This window comes from Anoplopoma fimbria, chromosome 12 (genome assembly GCF_027596085.1).
Source record: "Anoplopoma fimbria isolate UVic2021 breed Golden Eagle Sablefish chromosome 12, Afim_UVic_2022, whole genome shotgun sequence".
NCBI classification, from domain to species: domain Eukaryota; kingdom Metazoa; phylum Chordata; class Actinopteri; order Perciformes; family Anoplopomatidae; genus Anoplopoma; species Anoplopoma fimbria.
Genome location: NC_072460.1, coordinates 19,332,407 through 19,356,509, shown reverse-complemented (window position 1 = coordinate 19,356,509; position 24,103 = coordinate 19,332,407). Strand labels below are relative to the sequence as shown.

The 24,103-nt window shown below is 39.9% G+C and overlaps 2 protein-coding genes across 2 annotated transcripts; both read left to right on the top strand.

Moving 5' to 3' along the window:
* Positions 1-4,413: 4,413 nt before the first annotated feature.
* samd10a (sterile alpha motif domain containing 10a) lies at positions 4,414-11,297 on the top strand. The gene is made up of 5 exons (XM_054609978.1): positions 4,414-4,486; positions 6,196-6,377; positions 10,507-10,675; positions 10,773-10,919; positions 11,275-11,297. Exons 1-5 carry the CDS (start codon positions 4,474-4,476, stop codon positions 11,295-11,297), a joined length of 534 nt encoding a protein of 177 aa, XP_054465953.1. The 5' UTR covers positions 4,414-4,473.
* A 473-nt stretch (positions 11,298-11,770) lies between these two features.
* uckl1a (uridine-cytidine kinase 1-like 1a) lies at positions 11,771-23,382 on the top strand. Its single transcript, XM_054609592.1, is given in 16 exon segments — positions 11,771-11,862; positions 16,190-16,377; positions 16,605-16,711; positions 17,845-17,905; positions 17,908-18,014; positions 18,288-18,359; positions 18,517-18,706; positions 18,800-18,861; positions 19,742-19,758; positions 19,922-20,020; positions 20,118-20,211; positions 21,489-21,551; positions 21,653-21,775; positions 22,004-22,111; positions 22,438-22,594; positions 23,303-23,382. Coding segments are annotated over 16 exon segments (1,620 nt in total).
* The last annotated feature ends 721 nt before the right edge of the window (positions 23,383-24,103 follow it).

The window sequence follows — 24,103 nt, the reverse complement described above, 5'->3', positions numbered from 1 at the left end:
TATTACTTTATTTGTATGAGAATAAGACTACACTATGGAGTGGGGCACCTTGTGTGGCTGTGATCTGCATTTTGACTTAGAATAATGAAAATATTATCTCTGTTCAAACTGCAAAGATGCTTTTTTCATTTAGGAGGACTCAGAAGTCTACAAGGTCATTTAACTTGTAATCAGAAAGTCTGCAAATACCCTCCGATAACCATCTGTGTCTCTCCATCGTTGCACAACAGAACACCTACCCACATCCACTATTGACACTGATTAAGTGCTCTGCGCTGTGGATACAACTGTGGATCCATCAACTTTCATCATCACACTTGCACTGCTACAGTCCCCGGCAATAAATCTGTCTCTGGAGGACAATCTTGTTTTAGTCTGTACAGAAAATAAATGCTGTTTTTCCCTCTGCTGGTTCCAGTTTGATAACAAATGCAGCGAGCGGCAGTGTCGGTTCATTATCAACCAGAGCAGCTTAGATATTTATAAATACACAGATGAGAACCATGAAATGTATTTTAGTCCAGACCTTCAGGGGCAATCCCTCAGCTACTCCCTGACGCTCCAGTAAGATTTGTAACAGTGGAAAAACAAAACTCAGTTTGACCTCCATTTAGGGCTTTGTATGTATTTATGTAGATGCCTTATTTGTGCTGTGAGATCTCTCCCCACTAAGCTATTCCCGTCCGGTTTAAAACTGAGTTGATTCAGAAAGTTTTGATGACGGGGCTTGAGCCTTTTTGCAGCAACATTTGACATTAAAAATGTTCATGATTTTAATGCTAAATGCCAAAAGTGCAAATTATTTATTGCTGAGCCCTAATGGGAACCAATAGGACCCACAACGTCTTTTCTGTGTTGCCTACAAATAGTAATGATCCCTCGTCAGGTTTACCTACTGAAACCCTGTAACAACGTTTACTTTCTCTAGATAGTCAAGTTTGATCGTCTTCTCGGGGTGATCCGAGGACCTCACTAAACCATCCAATCATTAGAAGCAATGGACAGTGTGAACAACTGGCAGGGACTCAATCAATGCGAGCTTATGACCTGCACTTACTGGGAATTCCTCGTTCATGGGAAAAAATTGCAATCCCAAATTCCTATCATGAGTGGGGTTCAGCGGGTTACCCACATCTCTCCCCAAAGGGTAAACACATACTGACCCACTCAGTGTGGTGCTTGTACTGCCCCGAGCATCTTAGAGAATCACATCTGTTATTGAACAATCTCATGTGGCGGAACGCCGCTGCTCCCTCTAAGAAGTTGGACGCCGACTCGTGTGACTTAGCGTGCCGGAGTCTCTTTGTTATTGATTATGATTATGAGCTGGCATGCACCACCAATCTTGTTGCGACATGACACACAGTGGCCAGTTTATCTTGATTGCAGGCTGTGAATTAGAAGATGTTGACAGTTTTGGACACCCTGAAACCTTTTTGACATCAATTATCCACCCTTCTTGAGACCTGCAATAATACAAAAACCACAGATCCATTATAACATTAGTCAGAAATGATGTCTGATGTTTTAGAATAAAAAAATCGACTAGAACAGCTAATACTGCTTGCTCTGGTACTATAGTACTATGTACTAATGCTAGGGATGTCATGATTAAGTTTTTTTGCCTTTGATCCAAGTCATTAAACATTTGGGATTTGGAAACCAGGTCCCAATCTGATGCTTCTTTTTTCCAAGATAATACAGCAGCACAGTGCACAATTCAAGTGCATTAATGTTATTCAGACCCATCCAATATAAATGCTTGACCCTTGCAGCCTTTGCCTGATTTATCTTAATGAAATGTATTTCGTTGAGTGTTAATTTTTGTCGAGTGTACATCTTTTGTACGGTTTACATGAATAGATTACTCTTGTTGGCTTTTTGCTTGCGGGGCTTTTGTTTCAGGTCAGTGTGGTTGTCGTCGTCTCTCTTCTTCTGTCTGTGTGCTATCGGCAGTAAAACACCATCCACTAGAGGACACCAAAACAAAACAGATTGTCACACTGATCTGTAATGAAAGTACACATAAATCAGGTAATTAACACAAATAGTCTCAAAACCTTTTCCTTTTGTTTATGTTATTAGGTGCACTCGTGAGTCAAAACACCTGAGTGACAGCTGATTTGGTCAGGTTTTATAGTTCAATATAAACAATATCAATCAGTTTAAAAATATATTGATTTGCCATGATACCGATCTTTGAGATTGGATCAGGAAACCCTAATTAATACTCTACTACTACTACTAAATTTACTATATTTATCAATGAGACATCAATATTCTATATATTTGTAGGCATGTTACTTGTGCGTTTATGTACTTTCTAAATAAAAACAATAAAAAAAGTTTGCTGTAGTTTCCAACATCTGACAAAAATACAGTTTTTTTGCAACTGCCAAGACACAAAAACGGGTACTTGTGGCACAATTATTGAGATCCCTAACTTGTGTTGCCTATCTATTGACCAGGTATGATAAACAATAAGTCCAAAACACACTTTTTGCAAAAAACTACACAATGTTATCTGCATTAGACACCTCATCCAAAACGGAGAGCCTATGAGTGTTGTTTGATAAACAATGCCATTGAAATACCACACTAAATCACCAATCGCCTGCACAAAGAATGCACCTGGGAAACACCTTTAACCAATTACATCGCCTAGAAACCAGAGCCTGAGCACTATAAATACGATTCAGGTTTGCCCTTTGTTGTGCACAACAAAGGAGGACAATTGTGTAAATGCCCCTGGATTATGTCCATAATTGCAATGGGATAGGAAAGTTTGACCTACTGCTGGTGGCTATTTAGAAAAAATGTTGTCATGGCCACCAGGGTGCAAATTTGTGATGACTGAATAAACACTTTTGTTCCCAATATATCTATCAACACATCCGCCAAATGTGATGGTTTGTTATAATTATATGTTGAGCCATTACCTATTTTTTTTCTTTTTTATTAATTTGGCCCTTTTTCATTTCCCTCCTGTTTAATTGTGTTGGGAAAATAATAATAAAACATAAAGGCTAAATGGCAAAGAAGGAAAAGAAAAAGGACATACTCTACATTGGATCGTTTTAAACAGTGTTGGTGCTCTCTGATATCGTACTGCAGCTCTTCTGGACAAACCCCACAGAGAGGGTCCATCACAGAGAGGGCCCATCACAGAGAGGGCCCATCACATAGAGGGTCCATCACATAGAGGGCCCATCACAGAGAGGATCCATCACAGAGGGCCCATCACAGAGGGCCCATCACAGAGAGGGCCCATCACATAGAGATCACAGAGAGGGCCCATCACAGAGAGGGCCCATCACATAGAGGGCCCATCACAGAGAGGGTCCATCACAGAGAGGGCCCATCACATAAGGGTCCAGGGCCCATCACAGAGAGGGCCCATCACAGAGAGGAGGGTCCATCACATAGAGGGTCCATCACAGAGAGGGCCCATCACAGAGAGGGTCCATCACAGAGAGGGTCCATCACATAGAGGGCCCATCACAGAGAGGGCCCATCACAGAGAGGGCCCATCACAGAGAGGGTCCATCACAGAGAGGGTCCATCACATAGAGGGTCCATCACATAGAGGGTCCATCACAGAGAGGGCCCATCACAGAGAGGGCCCATCACAGAGAGGGCCCATCACATAGAGGGCCCATCACATAGAGGGTCCATCACAGAGAGGATCCATCACAGAGAGGGCCCATCACAGAGAGGGCCCATCACAGAGAGGGCCATCACAGAGAGGGTCCATCACAGAGAGGGCCCATCACAGAGAGGGCCCACTGCCCACGGGCGCTCACAGAGCTCCCTTTCTTTAAGAAAAGGCAAAGGGGAATTCCTCCACGCTGGATGCTGCAGTGATGAGAAGCCTTTTCATCCGGCTGTTTTTCAGAGTCTCCACTGGCTGCGATAATTACAGGGCCCGGGGCTGCACTTTGAGCTCACTGTGCTCATTGCAGGCTCTTGAGAAAAAGCTGCGCGTCTGATTCTCACGACACAGATATAAAACCACATGCAGCACACACACAAACACAAACACACAAACAACACACACAAACACACACACACACACACACAAGCTCTCATCCAGCGGAACCAGTCATCCAGCTGCTCGGGGACATTCCTGTCGCGTCTCCAACAACTTCACTCCACAGACGGATACCAGCGAATGACACCAGTGAATGACGTGAGCTGGTTTCAATGCATTTTTTTCTCCCTCCCAGTTAGACCAGTAGGACTTGAGAGAGAGAATGTGTAGCATCATTCCTCCTGCCAGAGCTCACTGAAACTTTTAGTCGGTGAACACCCGACGCGGAGAGCCAGAGAGAGAGCCAGAGAGAGAGAGAGAGAGAGAGAGAGAGAGAGAGAGAGAGAGAGAGAGAGAGAGAGGCGCAGGACCCCGCAGTCTGCGTATCGGTGACCGGAGATGATGGGAGAGTCTGACTAGATCCACTACGGCTCGGAAACACCATGGCTGTGGACGGTAGGCGGCTTTCTGCGGGTTACTTATTGATAAAGACGTCGAGATGTTATTTTGAAGAACCCCTATTCAAAGGGAACTTAAACGTAAAGCACGCATGGAGCTAGACTTTGTTGGTTTAACTCGGGTCTAACCGGTTCACCAGGTATGTCAGTGGGTCTGGTGACAAAACGACTGCACGAGAAAGTACAAACAGTGTGAAGTCAAAACATGGCATTAAATCTACCTAACACTGTAGGAAATAAGAGCTCTTTAAATGCAATGCTGTAGAAATGTCTTCTGGGACTTTAAAGGGACGTTGTGGTGATTTTAATAAACGAGGAGGAGGAGGGTGGTCTGCTGACTTGGTGCTGAAACTGACAGCCCACCAGAAATGACCAGTATGCCCAGTCTGGTGATGAGACTGATGGTCAGTTTTTGCATTGAAGTTATTCTTAATTGGAGAGTCACTGTGTACCAAATTCTGCTGAACATTAGTGTAGCTGATGTGTTGCTCTCTGTTCAATCAGAGCAAATTCATCCAAAATACCAAGTGAAGCATATTGCATGAAGGCCAGACACTTCACAGCATGCTAAGTAAGATTTTTATTTTTTTTGTTCATGAAAGAGTTTTTCTCTCCAGTGCTTGCAATTAGTATGTGTGGTAGTTAATGAGGACTTTTTTTTTTACCTCAGACGGCAAAAACTAAAGGAAGGCGAAAACTCAGTCTGACAAGTGGTCTTAATTAAATGTGTTTAATCGAGGAAGGGGCACATTTGTGGCTACTGCAGCAGCCACGGGGAGTAATAACACTCTGTAGGAGAGTTCATAAGTACGCAGCCTCGGAGTTACATCTCAAAGAAACAAAAAATGGCATACAGAGTTTTTATTTATAATAATCTGATCGCTGCTGGTTCGCCTTGATGACTGCAGGAATCGTCTTAGCTCAGCTCTCAGTGGGAAATGTTGAGTGACAGAAAGGAGAGGCAGGGAGCCTGGAAAGCGAAAGACACTCTTTCATCTCCCCAAAACCCCTCGCACGCCCCGACAGTCTCTCGTTAGGTCCTCTTTTCAAATTCTCTTCTCAATTTAAGATTTTGAAAATGCACGTTAACACACACACACACACACACACACACACACACACACACACACACACACACACACACACACACACACAAGCACAGCTGCACACATACCTTCAAACAGGGTCGGAAAAATTCTTCAAATCTGGCACATGAATCAGTAATGGCTCTCTGCCAGGAGCTGTGCCAGTAACAGCGTGTTTACTGTAGTTATACACTTTCTTTAATTACTGGATGTTGGGTAGCCACCTGCTGTTGAGTGGGTTTGGATGTCTGCCTGCAGGCCTCGCCAGTAATGATCAGAATGTGGCTCGCCTCACACGCACAAACTCACAGTTTTAGCTGAACTAGTACTTCTGTGAATTACCCATGAGCGTGTGCAGGCTCAGGTGTCTCTGAACATTACCTCATACCAGTATCAGTATCAGTATCAGTAGAGCAGGTAAGAGCAGGCACTTCATAATGAGATCATCCCTGAATGACGGGGTTATCAGAGGGGCCTGACTCTGGCTTTTATGTGAAAGAAGTCACGCAGAGTTGAGGGAGTGTTTTTTGAAGAGCATGTCTCATGCTGTTTTTACCTTGTCAGTGGTTACAAGCAGATCCGGCCATCTGATCATTATACCTTCCTGCTTTTGACTCTCCAGCAGCATCCAGTTTCAGTTTCTGCAGGCCAGCCGTGGAGTACAGGGCCCTGCCTGAGGACTTCAAGCACCAGCTGAGCCGACGGACAGGTGGGAACCTAACCTGGCATGACGGGCGTGGGCAGAAAACCGCAGGAGGCAGGACGGTGAAGCTGCTGCAGCAGCCGGGCACAGAGGCCCTGCAGGTACTGAACCCATACATGACCTCAACGTGTCCAATAGCACACCTCGTTCATGAACTGATGGTGTGTGATACCCGTCGGGCTTTCTTCATTCTCCACAGTCTAGGAGATATCTTTATTTCTTAAGCTTGATGGTGCTTGATGGTGGCAATATTGATGAAAATTTGAATTTTTGTTAAGAAATCAATGTATCTGTGATGCTAGGTACGGATATGTGATTAGAGCACTCCCTACTTTATTCTGTCGTGATTCAAATTATGGGCTAACATACAGATTGGTGAGGTTACAGGACTACAAGCTGCTGTGTGTTTTAACAGTCTAGTTATTAACCACAACCACAAACTTTTATTATAAACAGAAAAATGATGGCCAATAGTTGCAGTACGCACAAGAAGTGAGAAAACAAATTTTTGTCTGACTTTAAATCACAGAAATCCTTACTCGGATTGATCCAAAAATAATTCTTAAAACTTAATTTAAAATGATTATAATCGAGTCATATTAACTGTAGTGGTTGCATCATACGAAGTGAGAGATCATTCAGTCAGTCCCACTGCATTCCTTCATAACATAATGAAGATACAAAACAAATCTAATGCTGACAATACAGTTTTAAGGTTACTCTAAATCAAAGAACTGAAACAGAATAATATTGAAAATCAGCACAAATTCTATCTTCTATCTAAAGACTAAATATTCTTAAAGGTTTATTTAAGTCTATTTTAGGGATATTCTGGTAATTATATCTCTTTTTAATATTTTTTATATCTCTTTATGTGAACGTTGAAGATCCACTTACAGTAGCCTTTCTTTTCCAGTTTGAATACAATTTGTATATATTAACATTGCTATACATGGCAATGACCCTCAGTGGCGTTTAGTAACTCTACTCTCAGATTTCTGTGCAGAACGACTCAAAAAGAAAAACCTTCATAGTCTGGCTGATGTGGCCGGTCGGCACACATTGTTGGAAATGGACACTTTGTTTGCAGAGAATGGAAGTTGCTCTCTCCCCAGCGGGTTGGTGGGCTCTAACAGCCTTTTAGTACAGTATGGCTTTAAATAGCACCGGTCCTCCAACACTCACTCTGTGCTGCAGCAGCACCGTCGACTGAGAACTTGATGGTACACCGTTTGTGATTGTTGTTGCAGGACGTGCAAAGCCTTTTGCTTTTTTATAGTTCTTTATGTACATTGTCATCAGATCCACTTCCAGTAGCCCTTCTTAACCAGTTTGAATTTCATTTTTTTATTGATATTATTTTCGTTATCTGATAGCAGTATCGTCTGCTCGCCGTCAAGAGGCACACTCCATGTGTACTGTAAACCGTCCTCGTTTAAAGCCCTCGGTTACAAGTCAGAAAGCCCAAGTCTTTGTCTTCACCCCATGAAAGACTCTTGAAAAGGCAGTAATGAGCTGAAGCCAAAGCTGCAAACATAGAACTGTGCTGGGCTGATAACAGAGTTGTACACAATGCATTGCTTGTTTGCTTCAATCCTCTTGGATGCACATAATGTAGTGGTTGGTTTTATTTTTGTTTGGGGGAACATACACTTAATTAGTGTTGTGTGTTTGGAAGACGTGCTGCACTGGGACATGTGAGAGTACTTTCACTTCTGCCACAGTTCAGCCTTTTATCTTTCAGTTAATTTGATTTACTCTTTTTTTTTTTTACCAGTTTACTCTCATCCACTCTGCAACCACAGACTCCTCACTGGTGTTTTGAACATGTTGGTTTGAGGTTAGAAAAAGACTGTAAACACTCATTAAAGTCTCTCTAAACAACACAACACATTCAGAAGTTGTTGAAAGAAAATAATAACTGTTAGACATTTTTCAAGAAAGAATGCCAAACAATTTTCATTTCCAGCCTGTAAATAATGAGGAGTTGCTTCTTTTATTTCTCTTATTGTTCAGAAAAAAACAAGCTATTTGCTTATTACCTTTGGATTTAGGAAATTGTGATTGCCATTTTCACAATTGCCTGACATTATTTATGACAAACAATTCATCACTTAATCAACAAATTAATCTGCAGATTAGTTAATAATGAAAATAATTACTTGCTGCATTAGGAGAAAAGGCGATATGGGTTTTTAGGGACAATACTGCATTCAGAACGATGTTTATTTTTGACGAATTTAGGAAAATGTTTGCTTTCTATTAATGTGTGAAACATTGAAATGACATTCAAATGACTCTTGAATTTACTCTCTACAGTATGAGAAGTGCTGGTCCTTTGTGTGAGAATGTAAATTACATGCATCCATACAAAGGTCCAATTCTGAAGTCAGAATATTCTCATACTGGTCCACAAATAGCAACAATGTCCCATTTTAGGCTGCACCTAAACACTCTGAGGGCATGAAGTCAGAAACACTGTGCTCATTACAAAAGGGAAAGGAAAGGAAACCCACTGCTCTTAGAGTGTAGAGCAGGAAGTATAAAGATTAAAGCAAACATTTAAAAGAAATGACCATGACCGTGGTGGATTGGAAGTCTTTCTGGAGGCAGAAAAATATCGACTCAGACTTGCTGCTCTGAGTGTGTCTTTTCTTTGTTGTTATTTTGCATTTCATTAGCTCCTTGTACTGTCACAACAACAGTAGCTCCTCTTCTGGAAGTCCACATGTATTTAAATGACAATGATTCAAAACATTTTTTACATCCCTACTCACAAAAAGAACTCAAAACAATAACTCAAAAACACCTCTAGTACAATAGAGAGCTCTACATCATATTACCACTTCTTAGATAATTGAAATACTTCATGAAGCAACTTACATTCAAATAAATCTACATCAATATCGCTTTAGAGTTATTTAATCAACTACTCAATCTCTTGTATAATCAGTCTTTACATTGTATTGATGAATATTTTACTACATTCTGCCTTTTAAAAATACAAGAAAGAATCCCACTCTTGCTTGATATTTTACTGTTCTTTGTATTAAACTAGTTCTACAATAAATGCTGTTTTTAATTGTGGTGACATTTTGTATTAAACACAGTAGTGAGTATCTTAAGGATACAGTATTATTCATTGTTGCTCCTCTCTTTGTGGGCAGGAAAGTGACATACGAGCAGCTTTGTTCTTTGCTTCATGTTAATTATTCAAATTACTTTTCGGTGTGCTGGACAATATAACCCCAACAATTTACCAAACATCTGTTTCATTAAATTGCTAGACATTCATTTTTGCTTGTAAGAGTATGTTATTAGGTTTTGTACTGGAGAGTTACTCATTATATTAGATTTTAAGCCACGTAATTATATATTTCCCAAAGAGGAGAGGTTTTTCATCATGTAATGGATACCGAGATTATGGACAGAATTTATTAAAATGCACAATACTGAAACATAAGCTTCAGAGGATGAATACTTCTACATTCGACATTTAAAATCTAATGGGATTGTATTTTCGTTTTTTGTAGATGAAACATGCTCTCTACACATTCCTCTTTATATCAGACCTCCAGCACAAATCTCAAGCCAGCCTTTTTTTTTTTTAAGCACCAGTTTCTTGCATATAAAAAGTTCTTGAGTTGGAAAAATGCTGAACCTGCTGAATTTTTAAAAACTGATTGACTGATCAAAGGCCCAGTTTGATTGGTCTTCCATAGTTTTACATCCTGTACATCATGTAAAGATTAAAAGAGCAGGATCTCATGATCACACTGACCTACATGCTGTTGCTGTTTCAGGCTCCACTGCTGCATGTTCGCTGAGAAGTTCACGTCTGTGTCGTGTTTGATCTGCATGTACATATGGGGGCAGTCGTCCCTGTGTGCTTTAATGAGTTTCAAACCTGTTCTTGATCTCAGAGAGGGCTGATCCTGTCAGTTCCTCATGTACAGGCGTATGTGCATCTTGTATCCTGCCATAAAACCACATTTAGTCATTTTAATATAAACTTTAGATGTGTCGTTAGGATAGCAGTTTCCCCTTGTTTACAGTCTTAAGCTAAGCTAATTGCTGCTACAGTAGCTTGATGTTTACCGTCTTAACATGGTGTCAATCTTCTCTTCTTGCTTTCAGCAGGAAAGCGTATTTCCCAAAATGCTGGAATATTCTTCTCATACATGTCCTTCTAGTCTGTATTTAACCGTATGTCTTCCTGTCTGTCTGCAGTACCGTTCCAGTGACAATTATGGGATATATCACACAAGCCCGACACAACCCAGCCTGATCCGCCCCGTCGTGCTCTGGTCACAACAAGATGTCTGTAAATGGCTGAAGAAACACTGTCCACACAACTACCTGACCTACGTGGAGGCGTTCTCGCAGCACGCCATCACAGGTGACACTGCCAAGATCATCAGCAGACTTACAAAACGGAAAGTGGATCAAAGAGTCAGCAAAACTAAATGTTGCTTATAATTTGTGTCACTTTCTAGGCCGTGCGTTGCTGCGTCTGAATGGGGAGAAGCTGGAGAGGATGGGACTGGTGCAGGAAACACTTCGGCAGGAGTTGCTGCAACAGGTGCTGCAGCTTCAGGTGCAGGAGGAGGGACGCAACTTGCAGCTGCTCAGCCGAGGTGAGGGTGTGTGTTTTTACTTTTTAACACTCGAACCTCAACTTTAAAGGAATAGTATGTCATTTTGGTGGATATACTTTTACAACAGAGAGGTTTAAGTAATTAAATGTATTGACATATGAAATATCAGTTTTTGTATAAATAAAACAAGTGAGAAATGAGGTATTAAATAGTGAGCTTTTGAGGTGCTGGTAGATGGTGTTTGTTACCTTTTGTTTTCAGTCTTTGTGCTAAAAACTCACCAGCTGATATCAACAATACAAACATGAGTGGTGTCAATCTTTGTTTCCCCAAAATGTTGAACTTTTGCTTTGACTGTTTGGAATAATCCATTAAGTATTAATCTTTCTGTCACTCACAGGTTCCTTTGGAAGAATCTCGTAGCCAGATTGCTGGAATAATTGGATGCTGTGGAACTCTGGGATATTTACCCCAAATGAACTCAAATATGAATCAGAACTGTGGGATAAATCCATCCAGCGAGCAGCAATTTATGAGTTATGTTGTCGAGTGGAAGTTGGCAGCTTTTCATTCTGGAAGACGAACTGACTCAACCCTTGCGGACTGTCAATGAACTGTGATGAAAAAGCACCGAGACAATCTTGCTTTGTAAATGTATTGCTCTGTTAATTATTTCTCTCTTACTGTCTCTACCTCTTTCTCTCTCTGTGGAACTTTTTTAATGTCAAAATAAGTAAATAAAAATAAATCAAAAATATCAATGCCTTTTAATGCAGATGCCTACTTAAATGCCAGGATTGTGTGCAAAAAAAAAAAAAGTGCAAGCTGTGAGGAAGCACGTGATGATAAACTACATTACCCATAATCCCACAGCACGGCTGAGGAAGAATCCATCCATGGCTGTCACCAGCCAATGCCGCCGGCTCCGAGGTCGCAGGATCCCCATGGAAACGGAGTCCGGGAGGACAATGTCGTCCCGTTCGGACAGGTACACGACGGTGACCGTGTTTTCTACATATGTTTGAATTCTCAAATCATTCATGTCATTTTTTTATTTTTTATTCTGTCGGCATCATCGTCGCTCTCCGGTCCTGTAACGCTAAAAAAAAAAAAAAAAAAAAAACACTGACTCCCCTACAAACAGCATCCAATATGTTTCGTATCTCATATTATTATTATTATTACATTAAAAAACATTCATGTTAATATGTGTTAATTAATTGTAAATGATAGTGACATATTGGAGGCTGTAGACCCATCAAACCCATGAAGCTCTTCAGGAGTAGGGGAGCTACATGATGACGTCACAGGCTCACTGATGAGCAAATACCAGAAAAAATCCCTAAAATATACTTAAATAAACCTTAAAGTTTATTTCGTCCAAAGATTGAAGATAGAATTTGTGCCGATTTTCTGTTTTATTCTGTTTATTTTTTCAGTTATTGGATTTAGAGCAACCTTAAATCTATATATATATATATATTATTTTTTTATATTAATTCAAAACACCTACAGTACCAGACAAAAGTTTGGACACACCTTCTCATTCAATGGTTTTTCTTTATTTTTATTTTTTTCTACATTGTAGATTAATATTGAAGACATCCAAACTATGAAGGAACACATATGGAATTATGTGGTAAACAAACAAATGCTCAACAAACCAGAATATGTTTTATATTTTAGATTCTTCAAAGTAGTTGAATGAGAAGGTGTGTCCAAACTTTTGACTGGTACTGTAAACTTTATGTAAAATATTTCAACCCCCTGCTATTTAATTTCCAGATGTTGCTGCAAATAGGCAGTGGAAGAAGTAGGCCTATTCAGATTTACTTACTTTAAGGACATCTTTGTGTTTGCTTACTTTCATTCACAAAAGTAAAAGTAGCAATACTACACCATAAAAATACATTTTTAACAAAAGCCCTAAATACAAAATAGTACTTAGGAAAAAGTACAAAAGTGTATGAAAATGTACATAAATTATTAAAAGTTAAAGTCCTGTCGTTGTGATGTTATTATAATATTGGATGTATTTGATTTTAATTACTTTTTTTAAATTAAAATGGATTGGTAGTAAAACTTTGAAGGACTTGTAATGGAGTATTTCATAATGAGGTATTGCTACTTTGTACACAAATATAAGACCTCAATACTTTTTACTGTTATTCCTTTCTCATGTGTACGTGTCTCATCTATCTGTCCTGAACGACGGACCCCTTCTCTGTTGCTCATCCTGGCGTTTTGTCCTTATTTGCCCGTTAAAGAGTTCTCCGTTATCTGAACCCAGGCTCTAAGAACAGATGGTGTTGTACATTATATAGATTGTACAACCATGTGAGGGAAATAGGCCGTATAAATAAATTAGCGTATTTTGCCTGACTAGGAAAAAGGCAATAGCAACAATGCAACAATTGACTCTCAAAAAAACTAAGATGATGGCTTTAATGCTGCCTTTAGGACACAGAAAGGATATCTTGATAAGAGGATTTTCCGCTTTTCTCTGTTTTATATCATTGTACCCTGAATAGTTTTGAGTTTTAAACTGTTGGTCAGACAAAACAAGACATCTAATTACTTCATACGTCCTATTACAATACGACTAGTTTGGAATTATAGACACATTTCAGTGTTGTTGTGTCTGTGGATCTGATGCGTTAACTAAGAGGAAGGATCAGCAGACAGCCGTCCCGTCCTGCTTTTGCTTACTAGTATCTCTATTAATACCAGCCAAGCAGCACGTTGCTGCCAGTGTTACAGTGATCCTATTAGTGTCTCACACACAAACATTTACACACACACACACACACACACACACACACACACACACACACACAGAGAGAAAAGAGGACACATGGACAGCAGCACTGGGAGATTTTTTCGATGATTGTTTAGTCTCAATAGATACAGCGTTGGATGGACACAGTAATAGGCAAACTACAAACAAACCAAACAAAACACCTTTTTGACTTTTGATCAGTATTACTCTGTTCAGTTTCCACGGTGACAGGCTAGCTGGAGGGTAGCAGGTTGTTGTCTGAAGCAGATATGACTCTGCTCGACTGCACAGGAGCCATAATCTCTGGCTGTTGGTCCTTGAGGTCTGACTGCAGGTAAGATCTGACTGTGTGTGTGATTGTTTTCTCTCAGCGCAGGCAGGATGCTAGTTTTCCCCCCTCACAAAGCTCAGAAACACACTATGCATGTGTGAGCTATAAATAAAGTCTCTGAAAAGGGGTTTGTTTAGAGGTCGGAGGAAGTGCTGGATCTGGTTTGCAGGGATTTAGGTGTGTTTTGTTTGTGCTCAGTCACAGAGGATCGTCTTTAGTGTCTCTTCAGTTTGAGTGCATGTATGTAGCTGTGCATCACAAACAATGAGAAATGAACAGAGTTACTACTTTGATTTCTAACTACTGCCTGTGGGAATGCAGCTCACCCAAAAGGTGTGATTAGAGTGTGACGTAACAGCTTGGCTGACTTTTATTTGTTCCATAGTTAGAGAAGCATTGACACAATCCAGGCAGTGGTGGAGGAAGTATTCAGGGCTTTTACTTCCAAAACCACAATGAAAACATACTCCATTACAAATACAAGTCCTGCATGAAATGTTTAAGTATTATTAGGGAAGTTTAAGTATCAAAAGTAAAAGTACCCAATGCTGAGAAATAGCTCTTGTGGGCCTGTAAAGTATGTCTACTGTAATGAGACAGTATAACTCACCGTATATGTACTAGTACATAGTATATTATTAGATTCTTATTACTCAAAATGCTAATTGTTATTTTCATCATGGATTCATCTGCTGGTTATTTTCTTGATCAATCCATTTATTGTTTGATTTGTAAAACACAAGAGTGATAAATGACAATGACCCAGAGCTCAAAGTGACGCCTTCACATGTCTAGTTTTGTCTGACAAACAGTCAAACACACAAAATTATTCAGTTTATTCTCATATACGAGAAAAGGCAGCGAATCGTCACATTTCAGAAACTGAAACCATGATGCCTTTGGCAATTTTGCATGAAAAATTACATAAATGGTAGCTCAGACTTTAAATAGTAACTCCGTAAGTATTTTTTTTCCACAACATCATGCACCAAAAGGTGCACAACCAACATGGGCTTAGAAAACCTGAAAAACAGAAGTAAATACAGATTTAATACACCTCCATGCACTACAATCAATGTCAAAGCAAATATGAACACAATCCATCTCCTTAGGCCTTACAGCTATAACTTTATAGCTATATATATATATATATTTATTTGTTTTTCTTTACAATAGATCATACTTCTAAAGCTCCTGTGTTTTTTATGAAAACGTAATCTGTATAGTAAATACAGTTGTCAAAATATTGTAGTGTGGTAAGAAGTACATATTTTCCTCTAAAATGTATCGGAGTAGAATTATAAAATGTCAAGTACCTCCAATCTGGGTTTTTATGTAGAACAGCAGCTGGATGTGTCCTCACAGCGGCTACTAAAACTACGAAACAGTCTGACACAGCACACAAAAATGTGTTTGTGTAAATGCACCAAGATGTTTTCTTCTTGCACAGCAGGTTTTTTTCGGCGTATTTGAAATTGCATCTCTACACTTTAGTTGTTTACTGCAGTCGCTCTTGTTTGCCGGGCAGACTTCTCTCTGCCAGACAGAATAATGTTACATTTCTTTCTTTTAAATACATTTATTTTATTGTATTCTATACTCATTTATAATTCAAAGTTGCTTATTATTGTCAGTCATTTGGAAATCATCAATCAACTAATTGTTTCAGCTTTATTTTGCAAAGCAACTACATTTACGTCTATTTAAAATTTTAATAAACGCTTGACATGCTCCGTGTTATTTAATATCTGTCTGCAATTACAATTAAGACTGGAGAACAAAACACATTTGAAAAAAAAATCTTTACTCTATTGCTTTTTCTGGAGCTTTTAACCACATCTCAAGGCCTTCATCAGCGGAGGAAATTTACTCGGTACAACAGGTATGCTGAGGAAGCTCTGATGAAGACTGTGAGATTTGGTTAAAGCTCGTGAGTGGGCCTTGAGTTTTGTCAAAAAAATCTGTAATACTAAATGTTCAGTACCCTAAATGTGTTGTGTAACACCTGGATTTCATGTACAAAATAGTTCAGTATGTGTTATCAAATCATCACAAACAATACAACTATAATTTCTAATTCTTGGTGTGTTGTTAGAGTGGTAGTATAGCAGCTCTCAGTGAATAGAAGCCATCCAGTCGTCCACCTGGCTGTTGACTCGTCTGTGTTCAGGCTGTAACTTGCTCTTTCTGTTTGCTGTCATGCAGTGGGAGCGGGGAGGACTCGTTGGACCGGCTCCTGCCCCCCACCGGGGCCCCTCGCAGGAAGAGCACTACCTCACTGAGTAAAACTGAGCCTCCTCTGCTCCGCACGGGCACACGCACCATCTACACCGCCGGCCGACCTCCCTGGTATGACGAGCATGGAGCGCAGTCAAAAGAGGCCTTTGTCATCGGTATGACACTCACTGATGATGTTTTCACTCCTCATGATTGTTCTCTTCTTTCACCACCTTTGTGCCAAGTTGTTTTTTTTAACTGCAGAACCTGTCCTTTTTTTTTTGGTCTTCTTATACCCATAAACACGTTACTGCTATCACACATGCATATACCGCCAGACAACATTAGACACACTCTGAAAAACACACATAATGGTCCATTGAAATGCTGTGTGGTTCTGCAGGGTTGTGTGGGGGCAGCGCCTCAGGGAAGACCACTGTGGCCAACAAGATCATCGAGGCTCTGGATGTGCCGTGGGTTGTGCTGTTGTCTATGGATTCCTTCTACAAGGTGAGAGACTCTTGCAATTTATGCTTTCTTTGTCTTATTTTTTATTTGGCTCTTACAAGATTATCCGTGGGTTCATTGTGGGACTAAATTCTTTCATTATTTTATAATGAATTGAGATGCACATTCTGTCACAACACCTCATTACTAATCTACTGTCACAGTTTTAAGTTAATAATCTGTTGTGGTAAAACTTTAAATTACAGCCTTAATTATTTTTTTTTATACATAAAATGCACCAATGAAAAACTTACATAGTACACAAATGAGAGAGTATCTAGAAATAAAATGGTAAGAACTTCTTTAATTACCTCTGTGTCATTTAACAACAGCCAAGTCTTGAAATGGAGACAATCTGCATGTGACACTTTCACTTAGTAAAACACTTCATTATAAATGTTAATTATAATTACGATATAATATTAGTCCTTCAGCACACCCTTGAACAGGGAACAGCTGGCCACACTATTTTTTTATGCTGATGTATAGATCTCTATGACAGGAGGAAAAGCTTTTGTTCAACTTCAACTTTATTGTTCCCAAGGGGAAGATTTCAGCCCGGTAAAACACAGGGCACTGACTTGAATATAAAACATACTAAATGCATTAAAACATATTACAAAATATCTAAAGACAAATGCTAAATACCCCCACACAAGCCGACATAAAATAATGTACAAAGACATTAGAACATGAAACCTACATCCAGTCAGCCCTAATTAAAACAAGATCACCCACCAATGCTTTATAGAGAACTGATCATCAGCTCATTCCTTCTGAGCATTTTACAGTTTGATGACATGAGAAATGGAAAATTCATGCACATTTAACGACCAAGATTAAACTTCTCACAACTCAAAGGTTGTGGGGAAAGCAGAGAACTTCCTGGTCATCAACGTTTGGTGGAAAGATATTTCTTCTTTTGTCTTTAAAGGAATAGTTTGACATCTTGTAAAAAAAAAACGCTCACTTGCTTTCTTGCAGAGAGTCAGATGAGAAGCTCGATACCAGTCCAGGTATCTTTATTCTCATTTAACTCTGCCACAAACTGAATTAGCATGATGAGCTATTCCTTTAAAATGCATTATCAGCAACCATCCTGTGAACCTTTCAAACTTTAACTTTTGTTTTTACAGGTTTTATCCTCGGAGGAGCAGACTTTGGCAGCAAGTAACGATTACAACTTTGATCACCCGGGGCTTTTGACTTTGAGCTGCTGGTTGCCACTCTGCGAAAGCTGAAGCAGGGCAAGAGTGTGAAGATCCCGGTGTATGATTTCACCACACACGGAAGACAGAAAGACTGGGTGAGTTGTCTCGTTTCCACAGAAAAACTCCCAAATAATGCATTCCTCAAAGACTTAAACTGTTAAAATATTAAACACAATGATGAAACCGTCTGTTTTTACTGTGGATTGATGTTTCAAAGCTGAAAATATATTGTTAACATGAATAAAATATTGTTTTTTTAAAAAGGTGTATCCCAAAGTGACATCCTGCAGCTTTAATCTTAAAAAAGCTGAACTGACTTTACATGAAGCAGCTTTGAAGAATGTTGGTTTTCTCTCCGCTTTGTGCAGAAAAATGTGTACGGAGCCAGTGTAATAATATTTGAAGGAATTATGTCTTTTGCGGACAAAGAGCTTCTTCAGGTGAGGCCATATGTTTTCTTTTCTTTCTTTTTGGCAAAAATTCCTGCGTGAAGTGAAAGCCACCAGGTATTGTTGTTTGAGCAGCTGCTTTCATAGAAGTGAATATTGTTGAACCGTTAGAGGGGGGTGTTGGGGTGTTTGCTCTTCCCACCTGCAGCTCCTGGATATGAAAATCTTTGTGGACACAGATTCAGACATTCGGCTGGTCCGCCGGCTGCGCAGGGACATCACAGAGCGCGGGCGTGACATTGAAGGCGTCATCAAGCAATACAACAAGTTTGTGAAGCCGGCCTTTGAGCAGTACATTGAACCCACCATGAGGCTGGCTGACATCGTCGTGCCGAGAGGTGAGACTTCCTTAAATACCTGAAAGTAAAACTATTTGACACATTGTTGACTGCAGAGAACTGATCAACATCTTCCTTGTCGTTCCTTCTAAGGTGGTGGGAACATGGTGGCCATTGATCTGATAGTCCAGCATGTTCACAGTCAGCTGGAGGAGGTGAGCAGCCAAAACACTCACTGTACATGGGGGGATGGCGCCACCATGTGTCCAAAAGCTATAACACACACACAGAAAGAGAGACTCGTAACTCATGTTTGTACAATAAAATGCTTCAAGCTCAAATTAAATCAGAACTTCTCAGTTGCAAACTTGTATCCCTAAAGTCTGAAAAGCCTGTTGTTATTTAGTATTCTTCTTGTTGTCAACATATCCCACGGAAACAAAAACAAGCTTATTTCTCTGAGCCAAATATCTTTAATGTTAAAACTATAACAAACACATGGGTTTGATAGCTTTTTAGTAAATCAGAATTATTTTTAATAGAAACTCTGTTTTAGTTTTTCTGTGATTTTTTTGTTTCAGTGGAAATAATATGAATTCTAAGTTATCAAATATCAAAGTTATTAAAATATCAACCAATAGTATGCAGATTTTCTGCTTAACAACTGTGTGTTCATTTATCTTTTCAGTGCCTGTTGTGACAGAACAAGACAAAACTATTTCAGAGAGATTAAGAATGAAAGATTCAATAAGGAATTTTTTCGCAGCTCAGCTTTATAAATGTGGTCAATTTATCAGTACCGACTTTAAACTGGAGCCACGCTGTTTCACTGGGTGACTTATTGCTCCTTTATCCTTTAGAGTAATACTCAGCCATAAATACGAATTTGCCAAATCAGCATTAGAAAAAAGTCCCTGAGAAATGAACTATTTGCTTATTGTTTGCAAAAAGTTTATGAAAAACTGAAACTACACATTTGTTACTAGTGTTTAAAGAGTTACATCTTCAGCAGATATGATTGGGTTTGGGGCTGTGGGCGTCTTCTCACCATCTTTATTTATTAATCCGTCTTTCTCTTACTCTCTCTTAACGCAGCGTGAGCTCAGTGTAAGGTACGCTCATACATATCTTGACTTTACCTCTTCTTTCTTTTTGTTATTGGAGGTCGTTGTTGTGAACAGACTGAACCTTCACTCTGTCTATCTGCTTTTAGTGACTCGGTCTTATTAATAACAGTGAAACCTTTTGATCTGAACAACCTTTCCTTGGTCTCAGGGCGCTCCTGGCCTCGGCTCAGCAGACTCAGCCGCTGCCTCAGACGCTCAGCGTGTTGGAGAGCACGCCGCAGGTCAAAGGCCTGCACACCATTATCAGGTAACAAACTCCACTCAGTGAATATACAACTCTGAGTCCTTTGAACAGCTCATACAGTATGAGTTTTAATTATTCATTTTCTTTCTTTGTGATGCAGGAATAAAGAAACCAGTCGAGATGAGTTTATCTTCTACTCAAAGAGATTAATGCGGCTTCTCATAGAACATGCACTGACGTTTCTACCGACTCAGGTGGGTGGACTGTAAAGTGAATATTAAAGTGGCTACAATAAATGTTTTTATATTAACAATGGATAGCATGACTACTTTTATGTGAAAGAGGTTGCTCTTAGTGAATCCACAGAGAATTAACAACCGACTCTGCAGTTCCCCTCAGGTCTGTTCGTCTTTGCGTCTTTCAGCTCTTTGTTTTGGTTTTACGGCTCGCTGCACTTTTACAGTTTCAGTTCACTCTCATCGCTCTAATCGGTGTCATTTAACTTACTATCTTCCAGGCTGCCATCAGTTTTAGTTTCTGCCAATATAGTTTTGCAGAGACATGAAGCTTGCTTGAGATAATTATAATTATCACACTGACTGTTATTTTAATTAGGGGTTTGTCACAGATATTGTTGCACAGTAATGAAGCTGAAGCTATTTTGAAAACTCCAAATCAACACATCAAGAGTCAACTTCTTCTTCATGTTCTTCTTCTTCCCCATATTCAAACTTACTTCTAAAGACAAAGCTCTTTAGCAGCCAACTCTAACATATGATTTGTCATAGTAACCTAACCCCTGAGATGTAGTGGTTAAAGCAGAGTTCAAGTCTCTGCAAGTTGAATTTAATACCATTCTGACATCAACCAAAACCAGTGGATCGAGCTATCATATAAAAAAATCGTTTGAAAATTGTTGTTATTAAAGTTAAGTGTAGGCAATTTGTGGTGAATTTCCTAGAGCAAACCAACTGCCCTTTTTTGCGGCAGTAATTCAATACATATACTACAGAAATGTCTAATATATTACCTTACATTACATCACAAAGTGCTCCTGTTGGTATTGCCCATTTTAAAACTCAATAAACAACGAGTCTATATGTCCTGGTATTTGTCATTCTGTAAATGACATGTACAAGCATCTTGTGACTTGTATGCACTTGTAATTTCTCACTAGTGTAGCATTACACTTGGTTTGTTCTATTTATTGTACCACTAAATATTGGGCCTCTTGCTTATGTATTCTACTCGCTCTCTGAAAGCACACAGATCTGGAAAGTCAACTTGTTTGGGTTGCATTCACCATCTCTGTAGGTTAATGCCCTTGCAAAACTTGACAAGCACTCTGCTGGACTTCCTTTGCCAAACTGCACGCTCACACTTTTGTACTTCATTGTTTACAAACTATAAAAGAGTTTATATGCATAAAAAAACATGCATAGGTACATATTGAATCTTCTCTTGCATCTCCATCTTATGGGAGTTGTGTGTTTGTGTAATAAGATGATATTTCTTCTGTATCTTCCAACAGCCGTGTATAGTCCAGACTCCACAGGGCCAAGAGTACGAAGGCCGCAGCTACAAGGGGAAAGGGGTGAGTGATGCTCCGGTTTTACAAGCTCTCGTTAACTTCCAGTCGAGTCTGTCCTCGGGGGTTTCTGTCATCACACTTGCTCCACTGCGTCGTCTCCGCAGATCACCGGTGTGTCCGTCCTGCGGGCGGGAGAGACCATGGAGCCGGCCCTGAGGGCTGTGTGCAAGGACGTCCGCATCGGCAAGATCCTCATCCAGACCAACCTTGACTCAGGCGAACCAGAGGTACAATTTTTTTTTTGCCATTTTGTGGCAAAACTCCTTCACATCACATCTTAAAATCAAGACCTTACACGATAAGATGGTATCTCATAAAAATCGCATCAAACAAAAGATAAAATGTTTTTGATTGTGTTTTTTTTCATTCTTCCACATGATGTGTGTCTCCGTGGTAACTACCCTTCCTGCTTCTGTAACCATGGTAACCTGTCGTCTCCTCTCTGGCCTCGCCAGCTGCATTACCTGCGTCTGCCCAAAGACATCAGCGAAGATCATGTCATCCTAATGGACAGCACCGTCTCCACCGGCGCTGCTGCCATGATGGCGGTACGAGTCCTGTTGGTGGGTGGATATTAACATCATTATTCTTCAGTGAGACGACAAGAGGACCCCGTCACCTCTTGATCAGTCACATGTTTTATTACTCATCTGTGCGGTTGTTGATTGGAAGTTTAAATGTGTCCCAGTGAGATTAGTTTAGCAATATTTCTGCAAAAGGAAATATCAGAAAGTCAGACATTTTCTTCCCTTTCCTACAAATTATCCTTCTGATGGTGATGATCAGGTTGGCACTGACAGCTGTTCCTGTGATGTGGGTGTGGGTGTCTGTCTGTGTGTGTGTGTGTGTGTGTATGTGTGTGTGTGTGTGTATGTGTGTGACTGAGCAGGATCACGAGGTGCAGGAGGAAAAGATTGCATTGGTGTCGCTGTTGATGGCAGAGCTCGGGGTGCACTCTGTGGCCTACGCCTTCCCGAAGGTCAAAATCATCACTACAGCTGTGGACAAGAGTCTGGACGATTGGTTACATGTAATTCCTGGTATCGGTAAGCCTTCACATGCACACTCTCACTATTTCTGTAACTGTGCTGTCAAATCAGAAGGCATGCATCAAACATCTTGTCCAAAATGGGACTTATTTGAAAATGTCGAGTCTCCCAATGTCTGAGGATCTTTAATTTGAGTTACAGGTGACGTGCAAAAAATATAACTTCTATTTCGAAAGATGTTGTCAGCACACAACTCGTCTTGAGTGTGCATGTTTTTTAGTTTAATGCCAAATCCAGAAGTGTCCACGGTCTTTGCTTCAGATAAAAGATAATAAACGTTTGTGTTTCAACTTGACAGATTTCATTTCATGTCCCAGCAGATTCTAATTTTATACTTGTGTCACTTCAGATCTGTAGCGAGCCCTGCTCTCCATCAGCACTGTGACTAAACTGCACAATAAGCATATCAGATAGATCAGTCCGTTGTGGCAAACATTAATAGTTACACATAATTACATAATTGAGCAATACGTGCAAACATTAAGATGAACAATCAATGTATTGTGCTACACCAATTGATTGAAGTTAATGAATCGGTCACAATTTCATCCTTTTAGAAAACCATCACTGAGCTCTGTGTCCTCATTCTCCAACCAGTGCAGCCGTTTAGTTTGTCTGTGTCTTCATGCTGTTTTTTCATTATTTTCTTCAGCCTCTAACCCGCTGATAAACAGCAGCTCTGAGTCCACTGTGGTGTGTTTCTAGGGGACTTCGGGGACCGGTACTTTGGGACAGACACGGCCGACAGCTGGAGTGATGAGGACCAGGAAGAGCCGTCATACTGACACACACATCTGTGAGCCACTGTGAAAGGAAATACAAACACTATTTGAAAACTCCTGTTATTGAGCATCCTCTTCTTCAGGCATATAACCAGCAAACACCAACTGTTATATTCACTTGTTGTTTACATGAACTTTTGTACTCTTATACAACAGGTGAGTCTCGGTCAACTTATATGCCCGACGTTCTGCTCTATTTACAACTGAGTGTTAATCATTTTCATACACAAGGCTAAAACGGTGCCATTATCTCTGAGCTACAAAAATGCAATAACAGTATTATAGTATAATAAATGATTTAATCCCGGATTGCACCAGCTGTTTGGGAATCCTTTTCTTAGTAACTATGAGATAGTTTTAAATACGTTTTTTACATTTGGGTTGCACCATCAAAACTTAACTTGTAAATTGGTTGCTAGTAAACCTGTAAAAGTCACCAATCCACTGTGTAAACATGGAGTCCCCCAACTGTCATTATGAGCGACATACTGTTATTTAACATTAAGAAATGTAATTTAAAATCATCAGTTTCCCTCAATATCAAACATCAGGTCAGGATTCAGACGTGTCGATCAAAACCCACTAAATCTAACAGCTCTGTTAGCAAGCTAACGTACATTTTTTCAGTTGGTTCAGTTGCCTTTGCTTCAGTTTTACCTGCCACTCATTTAGAAACTAATCTCTACATGAGGACTAGTACGTATGGTGCTACCCATTTTAATTT